At 44.4% G+C, this 17662-nt stretch overlaps 1 protein-coding gene across 4 annotated transcripts in view; it reads right to left on the bottom strand.

The window, feature by feature from the left end:
- ABCA7 (ATP binding cassette subfamily A member 7) overlaps positions 1–17662 on the bottom strand; it is an 85838-nt gene that overhangs the window by 61993 nt on the left and 6183 nt on the right. For all 4 annotated transcript variants that reach the window (XM_080988698.1, XM_080988695.1, XM_080988697.1 and 1 more), the window contains exons 2-11: positions 16410–16552; positions 16111–16204; positions 13692–13833; positions 11794–11921; positions 10344–10465; positions 8461–8649; positions 7448–7537; positions 6205–6439; positions 3288–3427; positions 1570–1686 (exon numbers count right to left, since the gene is read on the bottom strand). In XM_080988698.1, coding sequence (XP_080844824.1) covers positions 1570–1686; positions 3288–3427; positions 6205–6439; positions 7448–7537; positions 8461–8649; positions 10344–10465; positions 11794–11921; positions 13692–13833; positions 16111–16204; positions 16410–16478 — 1326 coding nt within the window. In that variant the 5' untranslated portion in view covers positions 16479–16552. The remainder of the gene's footprint in view (positions 1–1569; positions 1687–3287; positions 3428–6204; positions 6440–7447; positions 7538–8460; positions 8650–10343; positions 10466–11793; positions 11922–13691; positions 13834–16110; positions 16205–16409; positions 16553–17662) is intronic.

The raw sequence follows: 17662 nt of genomic DNA on the forward strand, positions 1-17662 counted from the left end.
ACCCTGCCCACCTGGCTGGGTTTCCCCAGCCACTCTGGGCGGCTTCCAACAAAATATTAAAACACAATAATCTATTAAACATTAAAAGCTTCCCTAAACAAAGGCATCCATTGTGAGGGAAAGGGACATGGGTGGTGCTGTGGTCTAAACCACGGAGCCTCTTGGGCTTGCCGATTGGAAGGTCGGCGGTTTGAATCCCCGCAATGACAGGGTGAGCTCCCGTTGCTCCGTCCCAGTTCCTGCCAACCTAGCAGTCCGAAAGCACGCCAGCGCAAGCAGATAAATAGGTACCACTCTGGTGGGAAGGTAAACAGCGTTTCCGTGCACTCTGGTTTCCGTCATGCGCCAGAAGCAGTTTAGTCCTGCTGGCCACACGACCCGGGAAGCTGTCTGCGGACAAACGCCGGCTCCCTCGGCCTGAAAGCGAGATGAGCGCCGCAACCCGATAGCCGCCTTTGACTGGACTTAACTGTCCAGGGGTCCTTTACCTTTTTACCGATCGTGGGGAGAGATGGCGAGGGGGATTTCCCGGGGGCAGGTTTGAGCTCGAGACAATGCCTCTCTGGACACAGAATTGCAGAGCTGGAAACAAAAGCTTGATCCGATCCATCAAAATACCATCTAGAACGGATAAATCCTGTTTCTCGCCCCGACCCTTATATCCCAGCTGACTGGCAGGGAGTATCACCGGTCATAACCAGAGCTGGTGAGGCTCATTCAACGGCAATGAGGAAACGGAGCCTTTTTAGTGTCGTCAGCCCAGCCCTGTGGAACTGACTGCCACTGGAAATTCAGGATGTGCTTCCTGCGCCAAACGGAAATCATGTGGCGGTGGCCGCTAAAGTGGTACCTCAGGTTAAGAACAGACCTCCAGAACGAATTATCAATCAATCAATCAATCTTTATTACGGTCCAGAGACCCAACAAATCGTTACCAAGCAATACACAATTCATACAGCCTACCTCCAGGTTAAACAAGCATTTTGTACAATATAGGGATCATTGGTTCTTGCAACCACCGATAAAAACTTTGCCACTGCTCATGTTCTAGCGTTTGTCCGGTCTTCCAATAGGAACCTGACATAGCGAGCCTCTGATTTTCCCGGGAAAGGTACCAGCAAGGGTATTATCATCATCATCAATCTTTATTACGGTCCAGAGACCCAACAAATCCTTACAAAACAATACACAATTCATACAGCCTACCTCCAGGTTAAACAAGCATTTTGTTCAGAATATAGGGATCATTGGTTCTTGCAACCACCGATAAAAACCTCGCCACTGCTAATGTTCTAGCGTTTGTCCGGTCTTCCAATAGGAACCTGACATAGCGAGCCTCTGATTTTCCCGGGATTTTCCCAGCAAGGGTAGTATCAGTTCAGCCCTGGCTTGCTCGTATTTCGTACAGTGCAACAAAATATGTTTTATGGAATCGATGTCTTGAGCACACGAGCAAAGTCTGTCCTGGTAGGGAACTCCGAGGTACCACTGTAAATATTTTAATTGATAAATACCTCCTCCCAGCACAGACCCCTCCTCCGTCCCCGCTTGCAAGTTCAAGAGACAAACCTGAACAGCTCTCACTTCTGGACTCGAGTTCATGAACGTGTACAGTTGAGGTCCCAAATCTTCCCACGCCCCCCTCACTTCGCGCAAGACGGCCAAGTTCTGGAAAGTCCGGTTCACCTGGAAAACAGGTTCCCTTGAATTAGAACGGCGAACACCCCCCCCCCCAATGTTATTTTCACAACAGCTGTGCGAGGTAGGCTGGACTGAGAGACTGCTCTGCGAGGTTTATAATGCATGTTTTCCCCAGCATTCTGGAGATTTTTCTCTCCTATAGTCTGCCTACTACAGCCTCCCTGGCTGCCCAGATTTCTGCAAAAAAGCCCTTGACTTCCATAGCTGGGCTCTCTTGTAAACTGGGAAGACTGGGGAGTTGCATATTGGTACCTCTGATACATGTCAATTATTAACTTTTTAATATGAAGTCTTTTTATTTTCATATAATCAGATTATGGTGCCTACGATTGGACTTTTTTTTGGTTGAAAATCAAAAATTGGGGGGGCGTCTTGTACCCCAATGGCAAATGCATGGGGGCCGACCTCCCCATTAAAAGCTCAGCAACTTTTGGAGATCTACCCCACCCCACAAAAAAAGCTCAGTAAGTGACGTTGTAGTGCTTTAAATGAACAGGTGGGAATGTAGTTTTGGGGTCACAGGGGTTGCGATGGCATGGGGGTATTTGCTCCCCTGGAAAGGGGAAAGTTTCCCCAAAATCCCGGTCTCGGCAGACGGGAACTCTAGAGAGACAGATCTCTCCACTCAAAGGCAACCTGATATCCTAATAATAATAATAATAATAATAATAGTAATAATAATTTATACCCCACCTATCTGGCTGCGTTTCCCCAGCCACTCTGGGCGGCTTCCAACAAAAGATTAAAAACACATTAAAACATCAGTCATTAAAAACTTCCCAAAACAGGGCTGCCTTCAGATGTCTTCTAAAAATCAGGTAGTTGTTTATATCCTTGACATCTGATGGGAGGGCGCTCCACAGGGCAGGCGCCACCACCGAGAAGGCCCTCTGCCTGGTTCCCTGCAACCTCGCTTCTTGGAGGGAGGGAACCACTGGAAGACCCTCGGGAAAGGGACCCTGGCGTCTGGGGTGGACGATGGGGGTGGAGACGCTCCTTCAGGGTTACTGGGCCATTTAGGGCTTTCAAGGTCAGCACCAACACTTTGAATTGTGCTCGGAAATGTCCTAGGAGCCAATGTAGGTCCTTCAGGACTGGTGTTATGTGGTCTCGGTGGCTGCTCCCAGTCCCCAGTCTAGCTGATGCATTAGTTGTAGTTTCCGGGTCACCTTCAAAGGTAACCCCACATAGAGTGCATGGCAGTAGTCCAAGCAGGAGATAACCAGAGCATGCACTACTCTGGCCAGACAGTCCGCGGGCAGGGAGGGTCTCATCCTGCGTACCAGATGGAGCAGCCCTGGACACAGAACTGACCTGCACCTCCATGGACAGCTGTGAGTCCAGAATGACCCCCAGGCTGCGCACCTGGTCCTTCGGGGGCACAGTGACCCCATTCAGGACCAGGGAGTCCCCCACACCCGCCCGCGCCCTGTCCCCCCAAAACAGTCCTTCTGTCATGTCAGGATTCAACCTCAATCTGTTAGCCACCATCCATCCTCCAACCGCCTCCAGACACTCACACAGGACCTTCACCGCCTTCACTGGTTCCGATTTGAAAGAGAGGTGAGAGTTGGGTATCACCCTACCTCCGCCATGACCTTCTGCGTGGCTGGTGTTGGAGGGGTGTACAAGATCTTCCCGACGAAAAGGGGCTTGATCCCCCTCCACAAGATGCGAGAGAACGGGTTGCTCTCCAAAGTCCGGATCAAATCTTTGCAGTAGGGGCCTGCGGAAAAAGCAATCTGTAATTGTCAGGGGCAAGGCAACCGGGAACCTTCATATATTCCCCAAATCTGACGAATCGTGAATTGTGCAGGCTGTTTATGTTAGCCAGATTTAATACGTTTCCCTCCATGATAGTAAGAGGAAGATATTTAGCTCTCCCAGAATCAGAGCGTCTCTGCAAACGAAGTAAACAGGAACCTGATACTTTGGAGCACATTTTATTTTCTTGTGATTTTGGCATTTATGCCAGAATTATTATTAGAGGCCTTACAACTCCACAGGCTCAATTCTTCGCTACCAACGGTTCAGAAGCTGCTTTCGAATGATCAAATTACTTTAATAGTGGCTGAATTTCTGAATGCTGTCCATGTAGAAAGACTGGGCCATTATAAAGAGAATCAGTGGTTCTTAATTGATCGGTGATGTGGTAGTGTTGTGTTGTATTATTTATGCAAATTGATTTCCTCTGGAGTTAAAGATCTGACTTTGTTATGTTGAGCTCGTATTTTGCACAATTTGTATACGGTGTCTGTTTGATAATGTGGGGTTTGCTATGCCTAATAAAGGATATTTGATTGACATTCCCCAAATGTGAGCAATGCCGTCATTTGTAGGGGCTGAATTCAAACATTCTCAGGACTCAAATGCAACGCTTTAAGTGTGTTTTAAGTGCATTATACAAAGGAGACACTAGATGGAGATGGCGAGCGTATGGCAAATAATTTTCCTTTTTAAATTTTCGTTTATACTTTTCGGGTTTATACAGTGCTTTTTTTCCTTAAAAAAAAAAGTGTTTAGGGGTACTCTCATTTTGACTCGAGAAAATCACCGTTCTATAATTCAAATTGGGAAAAATAAATAAAGCAAATGGACAAAAGCACAAAGATTCACAAAATGTTTAGGGGTATGCGTACCCCTGCGTTTCCCCCCCCCCAGGAAAAAAAGCACTGAGTTTATACATTTCATTAATTTTACAATCATTTTTTTACATTTCCAAGTTTGACTTCCTCCCCCCTCTTGCTGCGGTTCCTTAAAAAAATTTGGTTCCTTGCAACTCTTCAATTCTACAAAATAGGGGACTGGGGTGGAATCTAGACACATATTTTTTAAAACGCCGTAAAAACGCTTTTTAAAAAGAAGCGTTTTGGAAAATATATTGAATTTGCCATAAGCTTCTTTCCATTTTCGGGCAAGTAACATTCTTGCTGCTGTCGTAGCAAACATATATCAATTTCTATACAATTTAGGTAGTTCTGTCCCTATAATTCCCAAAAGAAAAACTTCTGGGTTTTTGTTTACAAAGGTTATTTTGAACATCCTTTCCAATTCATTATCTATCATCTCCCAGTGAGCTTTGACCTTATTACAAGACCACCAAATATGATAAAAGGAACCTTCATTCTCTTTGCATTCCCTTCAGCTGAGACGTCTTCATTGCGGGGGTCAGACTAGATGACTTTGGGGTTCCCTTTCAACTTGGCAATTCTGCGAAGATCCGCTTCCCCGCCACAATTTTTGCCATGCATTAAAAATCAAATAAAACACTGGAAAAGGTACTATGGTACATATATGGTGGAACTGTTTAAACATCAAACAATTTTGGGAAACAATATATAACGCAATGAAAAAATATTCATTTAGGAAAACGCCAGAAGGTTTTCTATTGGGAATAGTACCAGGAAGTCTAAAGGAAGAAGACAAGACATTATATTTTTACGTAACAGTAGCCGCAAGGCTACTGATTGCGAAAAATTGGAAAAGTGGTATTATACCGACAAAAATAGAGTGGCTTGCCAAATTATTGGAGTATTACAATATATCCAAAACAATGGGAGAAATTGAAAGGATCTCAAAAGAGAAGATAGACAGGGACTGGAAGGTGTTTAAAGGATACTTGCAAAACCATATTGAAAAATCAGAACTCCTATTAGAATAAACAAGTTCCGTTTTAAATACTGGAATACTAAATAAGATGGATAACAATGTGTAATAGAAAAAGAAGCATGAAATTAGGTTAAAGGTGTGTGAAAGAAAGTAATAGAAGTGGAAAGAAATTGCAATTGAGTAGATTGGAAGTCTAACACAAAGGTGGGGTGAGGGGGGGTGGATGGTGATGGGAAAAGGAATTATCTGTGGGATTGAGTGTAGGTATGTTTGAACATTTTTAAGGATTGTATGAAATGTGTATTTGTATGTATAAGCTCTTTTTATATGCAGTAACAGCAGCAAGAATATTACTGGCCCAAAAATGGAAGCAAGAAGAACTACCGACGATTGAAGAATGGAGGATGAAGTTAATGGACTATGCAGAATTAGATAAACTAACAGGAAGGATTCAAAACCGGCGGGACCAGAAATTCATGGAAGACTGGAGTCAATTTACGGACTATTTGAAAAGTATTTGTGAAGATCAGACGACGTTTGTAGGGTTGCAAGAAGTTTTGTGGGGAGTATTATTGGAATTATTGCAAAAATGGAGAAGGGGAAGGATGATTTGTTAAGAGATGTAAAGGCAATATAAAGTTAAGAAATGCATAAGAAGTGGTGAAAACGGTGGATCATCAGAGGTGCTGATGGAAGTCTAAAAAGATTGTACAAGTGGTAAGTTTTGTGGTACATTTTATAATTTATATGTTAAAATCAATAAAAATTATATATATATAAAATAAATGTATCTTTGTATACTCGCAATACTTGTGTATTAATGCTGAATTATTTTAATAAAAACTTTTCCAAAAAAAAAAAAATCAAATAAAAAGACAAGTGTGTGTCACTCACTCGTGCCGTTGTCCAAAGTGATCTTTTGCTCCGATTCGTTGTGACCGAGGAAGGACTTGACGTCGTTGTCCTCGTACCAGTTCAAGGAGGGCACCTTGAGGCCTCCCCCTTCGGGGTGGCCGCAGACCAGGCGGGAGAAGACTTCGAAGGTTTGTCGGGCGGAAGACGCCGGGTCCTGGCCAGAGAGAACGCGGAGAGCCTCGCGGAACTCCACAAAGCTGGTCGCGGCGGAGATCTGGGTCGCAGGGAGGTGAAGTGGGTAATAACAATGTGAATGTATAATGGAAAAATAAATAAAAATTATATATATACAGTGGTACCTCGGGTTACAGACGCTTTGAAAGGGGAAGGAATGGGTTTCTGTGCAGTCAGTCTGAAACGGGACCCAAAATCCACATTTTTCCTCCTCCAAGGGAACATTTCTAAAATGCATTAACTTGAGCTTTTGAGTCAATGTATAAACAGAAGGACGGCTGTATAAACAAGTGCTCAAAGCCCTCTCCTTTATCAGTCCGTGACGGCAATGGATGGCCTTGCCAGTTCCGAGTGGAGCAGGGATGGCACGTCTGGGTCTTATCTTACATCCTGACCACAAAAGACGCACAGACCTTGTCAGGTCTGACAAGAGACCCGGGAATGGTGCCAGGAGTGTTCTCAGAGTCGGTGACCTCCTGCCCCAAGATAAGAGTATAGGAACAGGAACAACCTTTTATGGTCAAGAGTACCGGAACAGGAATATCTGTTTATGGTCATGGATGTCAACTTACGTGTATAAGCTGACGTGGTTGGATTCCTGGGGAAGGGGGGAGAGGGTGCCTGGAGGATATATATACTGAATGAAATTTCTCATTTCTTTGGACTTGCTGTGGACTGACCACGCAAGGGCCTTCTGCTATCCGGAGAGCAGAATAAACTCTTTCTCTGAATCAACCTCAATGTCATTTGACTCCTTCCTCCCTGTTCTGGGAGCAACGCTCACTCTACCATCGCTAAAGTCTAATAAGGCTAAAGCTTCAGGTTACAGACTCCGCTAACCCAGAAATAGTGCTTCAGGTTAAGAACTTTGCTTCAGGATGAGAACAGAAATCATGCGGCAACAGCCGGAGGCGCCATTAGCTAAAGTGGTGCTTCAGGTTAAAAACAGTTTCAGGTTAAGAACGGACCTCCGGAACGAATTAAGTACTTAACCCGAGGTACCACTGTATATATAAAGGGACAAGCTCATCTCCATGCCACGAATTACCTCCTCGGCTAAAGATGAGGTCCCTTGAAGAAGGGTACGGAGGGAATCCACCGTGTTTGCAACCTCGGCCGACGCAGCACTCATGCGCTCCTGTTGGGAAGAAGACGGGTTTATTCCTTGTTTGGGGGCAGGCGTCCTTCGCTCGCAACCATCTCCCGTCCCGTCGTTTCGGAAGTTTCCGAAAGGACAGACGTGGTAGATCCACATTTTAAAGTGAGCTTCGTCAAATCTCTCTCGCTCCCCCTCTCTGCCCCGACACACAGATTCCTCCTAACGGTAACCAAAATCATTACAGTGCTACCTTGGTTCTCAAACGCCTTGGTTCCCAAATGCCGAAATCCCAGAATTATGTGTTCCGGTTTTCGAACGTTTTTCGGAAGCCGAAGGTCCAACGCGGCTATCGGCTATTGTTTCCGGGGCGCCTGCGCCAATCAGAAGCCACGCTTTGGTTTCTGAACCTTTCAGGAGACAAACGGACTTCCGGAATGGATTACGTTTGGCGCTTTTGTTTTTGCCATTTATTTTGCGTTTTCGTTTTTGAGGCTTTTTCATTTGTTTTTGTGACTGTACGGAACCCGGTTCAGCTACTGATTGACTGGTTGTGTGACGGCGGAAAGGGATAAAAGCCCCCCCCATCCAAACCATGAACTATCATCAGTGCAAGTAACAAAATAATAATAATAATTTTAATTTTTATCATCTCCAATACCGTCTTATTTATTTTATAGTACAATATTATTGCTTTCATTTCATGGATCAGTGGTCTCGTTAGATAGTAAAATTCATGTTAAACTGCTGTTTTAGGGGTTGCTTTTAAAAGCCTGGAACGGATTAACCCGTTTTGCATTATGTTCTATGAGAAAGAACGCGTTGGTTTTGGAACGCTTTGGTTTCGGAACGGAATTTCCGGACCAAGGTACCACTGTATTATTTGGTTTGAGAACCAAGGTACCACTGTATTATTATTTTTCATTTGTATACCGCTATACAATTGTATACCGCTCCACACCTACCACGAGAATTTTGGCCCAGTCCACTTGGGAGAGGAAGCGGCGTTCCAGGGCTCGGAGGGTGCCATCCGGCAAAGCGCAAAGGTTTTGCCGAAGCCCCTCGGCCGCCTCCGCGTCTTCGGAAACCAAAAATTTGGAGAGGACGGAAGCGTTGCAAACGATCTGCGTCAAAGGCGTCCCGGCGAGGGAGAACTGGGAAAGGAGAGAAAGGAATCAGCGCCGTGAGAACAAGCGACTTCTTGGCCCAAAAGTGGAAGCAAAAAGAATTACCAACATTAGAAGAATGGAGGATGAAATTGATGGACTACGCAGAATTAGACAAGCTAACAGGAAGGATCCGAGACCGGCGGGAACAGAGGTTTACCGAAGACTGGACTAAATTTACTGAGTATCTGAAAAGTATTTGCGATGATCAGATCACGTTTGTAGGACTACAAGAAGTTCTGTGAGGAGTAATTTAAGAAATATTGTAAAAATGGACAGGGAGAAATGATTTGTTAGAAAAGGTAAAGGCAATATTAAGTGAAGAATTGCAGGAGAAATAATCAAGACGGAAGGCTATCAGAGATGATGAGGGAAATCCAAACAAGGACATATGCATAATAATTTGTGTGGTATGTCTTTAAAAAAATTGTATGCTAAAAATTAATAAAAAATATTATTTTTTTAAAAAAGACAACAGGCGACTTCTGCCACTTTTGTGGCCCAAAACCTGCCGCCCACATTCCCGGCCTCCTCCTTCCTCCGGCTGTTTTGTCAGCATCAAGTTTCTACTCCTCCTAAAGGAGGCTGCTCTTCTTTTCTTAAAATAATAATCTTAATCATAATAATATTGGTGTTTGTTTAAGCTTCAAAGTATACACACAAATTGCATAAAAACACACACAAGAAAACACATTACAATACTAAAAGGAAACAAAAAATATAAGCACATGTACCTTGTAAAACGCAATTTAACTTTCATTGTTATGCGACTTCCTATTATTACTTTATTTATTGAATTTATATATCGCCCAATACCCGGAGGTCTAACATTTCCAAATTTTGCATCCTACTGTTTTGCAGGCCTCAAGTTTCCAGTCCTCCTGAAGAAGGCTGCTCTTCTTTTTAAAAAATAATAATAGTATTGGTGTTTGTTTAAGCTTCAAGGTATACACACAAATCGCGTCTTATGTAAATAAACGACTTCCAAGCCCAACGTTGCTGAAATCTGCATCCCCATGTTTTGTCGGCCTCAAGTTTCTAGTCCTCCTAAAGGAGGCGGCTATTCTTTTTTTAAAAAAAGAATGGCAATATTGGTGCTTGTTTAAGCTTCAGGGCATGTGTATAAATTGCACCTTACGTAAATAAACGACTTTTTTAAAAAAAATGAATTTACATATTGCTCTATATCCAGAGGTCTCAGCGCAGTTCACAGAATAAAATCAAAATATAAAACCACAAAATACATGATAAAAATAAAAACAACCACCCAATAACCCCCCGCAACGGTTCAAAAATCCGCACCCCAATGTTTTGTCGGCCTCAGGTTTCCAGTCCCCCAGAAGGAGGCTTCTCTTCTTTTAAGTAAATAATAATAATAATGTTATTTGTTTCAGCTTCAAGGCATGCACACAACTCACGCCTTTGCATAAATACATTACTTTCAGGCCTAACGCTTCCAAAATCCGCACCCCAATAATTTTAAAAACAGAAACACAAATTATTTGTTATAAGTCATACCAGTTCCTCGATTTAATTTGCCCATTTCCGAGACATTTCCACAGCCATTCCCCTATAGCTGGAACCTGAGAATCTCCCCACTTTCAAGCCCAGGTTAAACGCATCAAAGCGCTAGTCCTCAAAAAGGAGGCGGGCTCATTTTTCTCTCTTTTTCTTTTACTTACCACCCGTGGGTCAAGCCTGGACCCAAGCAGTTCCTCCACGGCGGCGGGTGGCAGGGAGGCGTCGGTCCGGAGGAAATGGGAAAAGGTCTCGTTTTCTTTCAGGTAGGTCTTCACCTGCAAATCTGGTAAAGGAGAAAGGGGAGCGAGTTCGGATTACTTCCAGAGAAACGCTGACAAAAACCGAAACAGGAAGCAGCTGAAACCAGGAAGACATGTGTAAATAGCTGCGAGGGGGAAATCTTGAACCCGGAACCGGTCGTACTATTGAAGAACTTGCGTTTTTCCTCTGCCCTCCTGGTCCCTTTCACCTCGCGTGTCGTGCAGGCAGGGACAAATCTTGCTTTTTAAACTTTAAACGGGAGCCTTATTTCGCTTCCTGGAAAGCGCTCCCAAATCACTCCTTAAGAATCGGTGGCCGAGCTTGCCTTTTTCCTCTGCCCTGCCCATCCCTCTCGCCTCGTATGCCGTCGCCGTTTCCCCATATTGCAACCTGGTTGGGGGACGATGACTGCCTTGCTTTTTAAAACTGATCGATAGATGATCCATCTATCTATCTGTGCTGGGTCCGGGGGTAACCCGTGAAACGCGGTCCAGGTCCGGTACAGAATCCGGAGTCAGTCCGACACGGCCAAGGCAGGAAACTAGGCAAGGACAGGTACAGGATCTCAGGTAGGATCTAGCATGCAGCAATGTTGCTCCCGCAACCTGGGGCGGGGTCCGACAGTTTTTAACTTTGTCGGGGTAACGGCCGGTCCTGATCCCCCAGCGACTCACCTCCCTGTCTCGCCCAAAGGCAAGCACTCCTCCTGCGAGTACTCAGGTCTCTCCTTCTCTCAGACCTCAGTCTCTGCAGCTTGGGAGACGTCGGTGGGTTACTAGACCCAGGGGCTGCCTCAGTTTCCCCTGACCCAACCAGTAGTGGAGCAGCTGTAAGTGATGGCCCAGCTGGAGGCAACGAGGTCATCCCTGCATCTGGAGCCAGGGCAGGATCAGGCCCCTGACTCGGCCCAGCTGGTGCTTGTTGCAGGGGAACCTGTGCAGACCGGGACTCTTCAGGATGGTTCAGATAATGCCTGAGGCAAAGAATCCGGTGCAGACTGAGTCTCCTCTGGTTCCGAGTCCGAGTCCCAGGCCATCACACTATCCACCGTATTTTTTGCTCTATAAGACTCACTTTTCCCCTCCTAAAAAGTAAGGGGAAACGTGTGTGCGTCTTACGGAGCGAATGCAGGCTGCGCAGCTATCCCAGAAGCCAGAACAGCAAGAGGGATTGCTGCTTTCGCTGCGCAGCGATCCCTCTTGCTGTTCTGGCTTCTGAGATACAGAATATTTCTTTTCTTGTTTTCCTCCTCCAATAACTAGGTGCGTCTTGTGGTCTGGTGCGTCTTATAGAGCGAAAAATACGGTATGTATCCATCCAAAATCATCGCAAGCTCTCACAAGCCCTTACCCGTTCGCGAGGTAACATTTCCGCTTATCTGACGCAAGGCGGACAGGAGCCTAGAAAAACCGCTTTGCGCTTGTGGGTTGTTCATCCGATGGACGACTTTCTGGACATCAGCGAAGAGGCGAGAAATACTGTTTGCGGAGATGAGGGAGAAGGAAGCAGGCTTTATTTTTATTCCGGTGAAGGTTTCCTTCCTTTCGTTTGATATAATAATATAATAATAATTTATTCTTTATACCCCGCCCATCTGGCTGGGTTTCCCCAGCCACTCTGGACGGCTTCCAACATAATATTAAAATACAATAGTCTATTAAACATTAAAAGCTTCCGTAAACAGGGCTGCCTTCAGATGTCTTCTAAAAGTCAGGTAGTTGTTTATTTCCTTGACATCTGACGGGAGGGCGTTCCACAGGGTGGGCGCCACCACCGAGAAGGCCCTCTGCCTGGTTCCCTGTAACCTCGCTTCTCGCAGGGAGGGAACCGCCAGAAGGCCCTCGGGAGATGGACCCAGGTGTCCGGGCTGGACGATGGGGGTGGAGACGCTCCTTCAGGTCTACTGGGCCGAGGCCGTTTAGGGCTTTCAAGGTCAACACCAACACTTTGAATTGTGCTCGGAAATGTCCTGGGAGCCAACGTAGGTCTTTCAGGACCAGTGTTATGTGGTCTCAGCGGCCGCTCCCAGTCCCCAGTCTAGCTGCCGCATTCTGGATTAGTTGCAGTTTCCGGGTCACCTTCAAAGGCAGCCCCACATAGAGCGCATTGCAGTAGTCCAAGCGGGAGATAACCAGAGCATGCGCCACTCTGGCGAGACAGTCTGCGGGCAGGGAGGGTCTCATCCTGCGTCCCAGATGGAGCTGCCCTGGACACAGAATCAACCTGCGCCTCCATGGACAGCTGTGAGTCCAAAATTACCCCCGGGCTGCACACCTGGTCCTTCGGGGGCACAGTTACCCAATTCAGGACCAGGGAGTCCCCCACACCTGCCCCCCCCCCAAACAGTCCTTCTGTCTTGTCAGGATTCAACTTCAATCTGTTACATGATAATGCATGTAAAACTGAGATGAAAAACACATGCTGAAAATTGCAGAGGGTTAGACTAGAGAACCTCTGGGGGACCCTTTTTCCAACCTTACAACTCTTACGGGCACCATAAACCAGGGTGGATTTGATTTAAATCACTAGTACGTAAGACTTGATTTTTTTTTTTTTTTTTTTTTTTAACAGAAATACTCATTCTCGCTGGTATCATCTTAATATTTACAACCAGACGAAGGATTCCTTTTTGGAATAATAAATTTCCAGAGTATTTTTTTACAGTTATATCCAAAATTACTGATTTGATTACCCTATTCGAAATGCACAGACAGATAATTATGGAATTACCGTGAGGTTTAATAAACTGGCTGTTTATATCGGGACAACTTTTCCGCCGCGCTTTGTCGGAAGGAGAAAAACAATCGTTTCCTTTGTAACAATTTAAACAATTGATTTAACTAAAACAATAGCATTGCGGTATATGTATCCATGTTTGTTAACTGATGTGGTTAAACAATGGAAAAAACAACTTAGACTGAGTTTTGGAACACATTAAAAACTTAAAACAAACCTTTATTTCCTTATGAATAGCTTTTGGACTATAAATGTAACTTAAATAGAAAACCTTTAGGAAGATTTTTCCTCCTAAAGCATTTTATTTTAAAAATTCGATTGAAACGGGGAAAAAAATCCTAATTAAATGGGGGAAAAAATCCTATTTAAATATTTAAAAATCCTATTTAAATATTTAAAAATCCGATTTAAATATTTAAAAATCCGATTTAAATATTTAAAAATCCGATTTTCCCCCCCATTTTTCATTTAAAAAGTAATCGATTTTTAAATCCGCCCCATCACAAACTCACATGGATCGGTTGAAGTTATCCACCAAGCCGGGAGTCTCGCCGGCTGTCAGATTTCGGAAGCATGGGTTGTTGATGTTGCAGACGATGCCCTGTAGCCAGGGCAAAGTCCCGGCGGACGGCAGAGCCTTGTTGGGAAAGTGACCTGTGTGGAAAGACCCAAAAACCAAGCGGATAGATAGATAGATATCTTTATTGTCATTGTCCCCTGCAGAACAATGAAATTGAAAAACTACACAAAACTACATAAAACATTCAAAAACCCCTAAAAACTCTGAAACCCCATTTTGAAATACAATATACTATAGACACTCCTTATGCTGCGTTTAGAACCAGAATTTCATTTGCGTTGAAACTGTTTCTCAGGCGGCTAGTCCTGGCCTTTATAACCCTGGACCTTCTTCCAGAAGGCAGAAGCTGAAAGAGATCATTTCCGGGGTGCGCACTATCCTGCGCTATCTCTGCCGCTTTCTTATGGCGCCTGGAAGCATAGATTTGATCCAAGGTGGGAAGAGTGCGCCCAATTATTCTCTCCGCAGTCTTTACAACCCTGGACAACATTGTTTTTTCCCTGGCCGTGCAGCTCCCAAACCACACACACAGACCGTAAGTTAATGCACTCTCCGCAGTGCAATGGTAAAATGCCATCAACAGGTCCTTTGAGAGATGGTTTTTCCGGAGGATTCTCAGAAAATATAACCTCTGCTGTGCTCTCTTCATCAGGTCTTTGCTGTTTTCTCCCCAGGTTAGGTCATCTCTTAACTCCATTCCCACAAATCAAAACACTGAGATCTGTTCCACGCACTTCCCCTCAATAATAAGTGGCTGAGTATTCAATTTATCTGGAACCCGAGCCTCAGAGACAAGGCTCCCATCTTTCCCTACATTGCAGGGGGTGGACTAGATGCCTCTGGGTGTCCCTTCGCAACGATTCTATGCTTCCGTCATCGCCTCTCTGTTGGCGCCAACTCTGGGCTCCTCTCCTTCTCAGAATATATATATAATAATATCTTTATTGTAGGCACAGGCAAAGTCTGGCCCTCCAGCTGTTTGGGGACTACAACCCCCATCATCCCTGACTGCCGGTCCTGTTAGCTAGGGGTGATGGGAGTTGGAGTCCCGAAACATCTGGAGGGCTGAGTTTGGGGATTCCTGCTCCAGATGTTTTGGCCTACAACTCCCATCATCCCTAGCTACCAGGACCAGTGGTCAGGGATGATGGGAATTGTAGTCCAATACATCTACCTGGTATGAGCTAACTGCCAAATAATAATAATAATAATAATAATAATAATAATAATAATTTATTATTTATACCCCGCCCATCTGGCTGGGCCTTCCCAACCACTGTGGGCGGCTTCCATAGAAACCAAAAATACAGTAAAATATCACACGTTAAAAACTTCCCTGAACAGGGCTGCCTTAATATGTCTTCTGAATGTCATATAGTTGTTTATTTCTCTGACATCTGATAGGAGGGTGCCACTACTGAGAAGGCCCTCTGCCTGATTCCCTGTAGCTTTGCTTCTCGCAGGGAGGGAACCGCCAAATAAACTATTATTTACATCATAGGAGCCTACACAACACAAAACGCGGTTGCTGCGTTTTAGATGGCCCTGGCTCTCCCTTCCCGCCAGTCCTGAGCTTCCTTTGGACAGCGGACTTGCAGGCTGTCTTATTTATTTTATAGCAGTGCAAGTAAGAAAATAATAATAATTTTAATTTTTTATCATCTCCAATACGGTCTTACTTATCTTACAGCACAGTGCATTGTTGATTGCTTTCATTTTATGGATCAACGGTCTCGTCAGTAAAATTCACGTTCAATTGCAGTTTTAGGGGTTGTTCTGAAAAGTCTGGCACGGATTAATCCGTTTTGCATGACTTTCTATGGGAAAGCGCGCCTCGGTTTTGGAACGCGCTTTGGTTTTGGAACGGACCTCCGGAACGGATTAACTTGGAGAACCAAGGGACCGCTGTATTGCATTTGGGGACTGCACATACTATGCAAATTATATGCATAGTATTGCATATAATATTTCTTTCACTTTAAAAACCAGTAGAGCAAAATGTCCTAACTGGGGATAATTTTTTGGGGCGACACCCTGCGTTCTAGGCTTAGGGCATCTTAGATGAACCAATGAGAAGCTAACACCATACTTCAGTATACTATTTTTTGCCTGCAACTGTTAATTAACAGGTTTTAATTTTTCTTAAAAAAACGAAGCAACAGTCTAGAAGAGGTGTCCGATTTCTGTTTTCTGTGTCTTATCACGGAACCACGACTCTCGCCATCCCCGGCTCGTTCGGAATGCAAAAAGGGTCCCTTCTACTTTCACGAAGGTTTTCCATAAGGAAAGACCTCCGGCTGCAAAGGGCTAGAAGTGTTTCGTCCAGCAGGGGGCGTTCCTTTCACACTTACATTCATGTTGCTCGAACGGCGGATGGGATTGTCTCACGGAGATGAGGATGAAAAACAAGAACAGGGGCCAGAGGACCTCGATGACCAGTTGCAACTGGGGAGACAAAAAGGGCAGGAATCAGGATCTTATATTTGCCAAAATATATATAAACAATTGCGTCCATATTTTTCCTCATCCCCCCGCAGTCCTTTTTCCTTTCGTGCCACGGCCTTTTCAACAGCAAAATATGAAAACAGAACTCAAAGCGCCCGAAAACGCAGGCAACCCAAATTCCTCTAGCCGTGGCGCTATGACTCACCGTCTGCCTGCGCCGGTAGGTGAAATTCTTCCAGAGTAACAACGCCAGTTGGATGCCGAACCCCATCATGCGCCGGGAGGTCTGTGGTCCCCAAATATGCTCTATCGCAGGCGGCGCATTGAGGCGATCTTAACGCAGGAGACCTTGAAAAAGAAATCAGCGTGCCATTAACGAACAACGACGACAATAAATATTAAAAATTATAGCCGGCCTTTGCGGTCCTTTCCGATTCTACAATTCCGCGAAGCGTTTCCCCCAACCAGGGCCGGATTTAGGTTTTATGCGGCCCTCGGCCACTGAAGGTAATGGGGCCCTTTCTATGTCCAGCTGTCCTTTGCCAACAACAAATTGTCGTTGTTGCTTTGTGTTGAATTTACGCTACATGGTCATTGATGGACCTAATAGGCATCTAAAGCCATTGGCACATCGCAAAAAATGCATTTTATCAAAGTCTTTGTTGAGCTGAAATACAATCAAGAAGTATATCAACAGTGAAATACAATTAAGAAGAAGTATATTAATAGTGAAATACAATTAAGTATATTAATAGCGAAATACAATTAAGAAGAAGCATATTAATAGTGAAATACAATTAAGAAGCATATTAATAGTGAAATAATTATTAAGCTCTAACTTAAAATGATTTTTTTTTCCATAACAAACTGAATAACGCAAAAGCATTTGGCAATGACAAACGCTCCTTTAGAAACACAATTTGCAAAGACTCATCAGTCTCTTGAAACTTGCTATAACGTGAAATAATAAGAGGTGTAAATATATGATGCAAACTACTAATAATTATAAAGAGTTGAATGTAGGCACCCTATATATAGAAAGGAGCAAAGCAGTAATATTTTAGGGAGCAGGCTAGCAGGCCTTAAGATCTGAGTGTTACACTGAGGTCTGTCTGTTTTTGCTATTTATTTTGCGTTTCTGTTTTAGCGGCTCTTTTTTGTTTTGTTCTTGTGACCGTGCAGAACCCAGTCCAGCTACTGACGGATCGATTGTGCAACTGCAGCATATTGATTATTGCTTTCATTTTACGGATCAATGGTCTCGTAAGATAGCAAAATTCATGTTACGTTGCAGTTTTAGGGGTTGTTTTTAAAAGCCCGGAACGGATGAATCCGTTTTGCGTGACTTTCTATGGGGAAAGTAGTGTGCCTTGGTTTTGGAACGCTTTGGTTTTGGAACGGAATTTCCGGAAGGCATTAAGTTTGAGAACCAAGGCGCCACGGTAGATAAATTTATTT

The sequence above is a fragment of the Podarcis pityusensis genome (genome assembly GCF_964106645.2).
Source record: "Podarcis pityusensis genome assembly, chromosome: 18".
NCBI lineage: Eukaryota > Metazoa > Chordata > Lepidosauria > Squamata > Lacertidae > Podarcis > Podarcis pityusensis.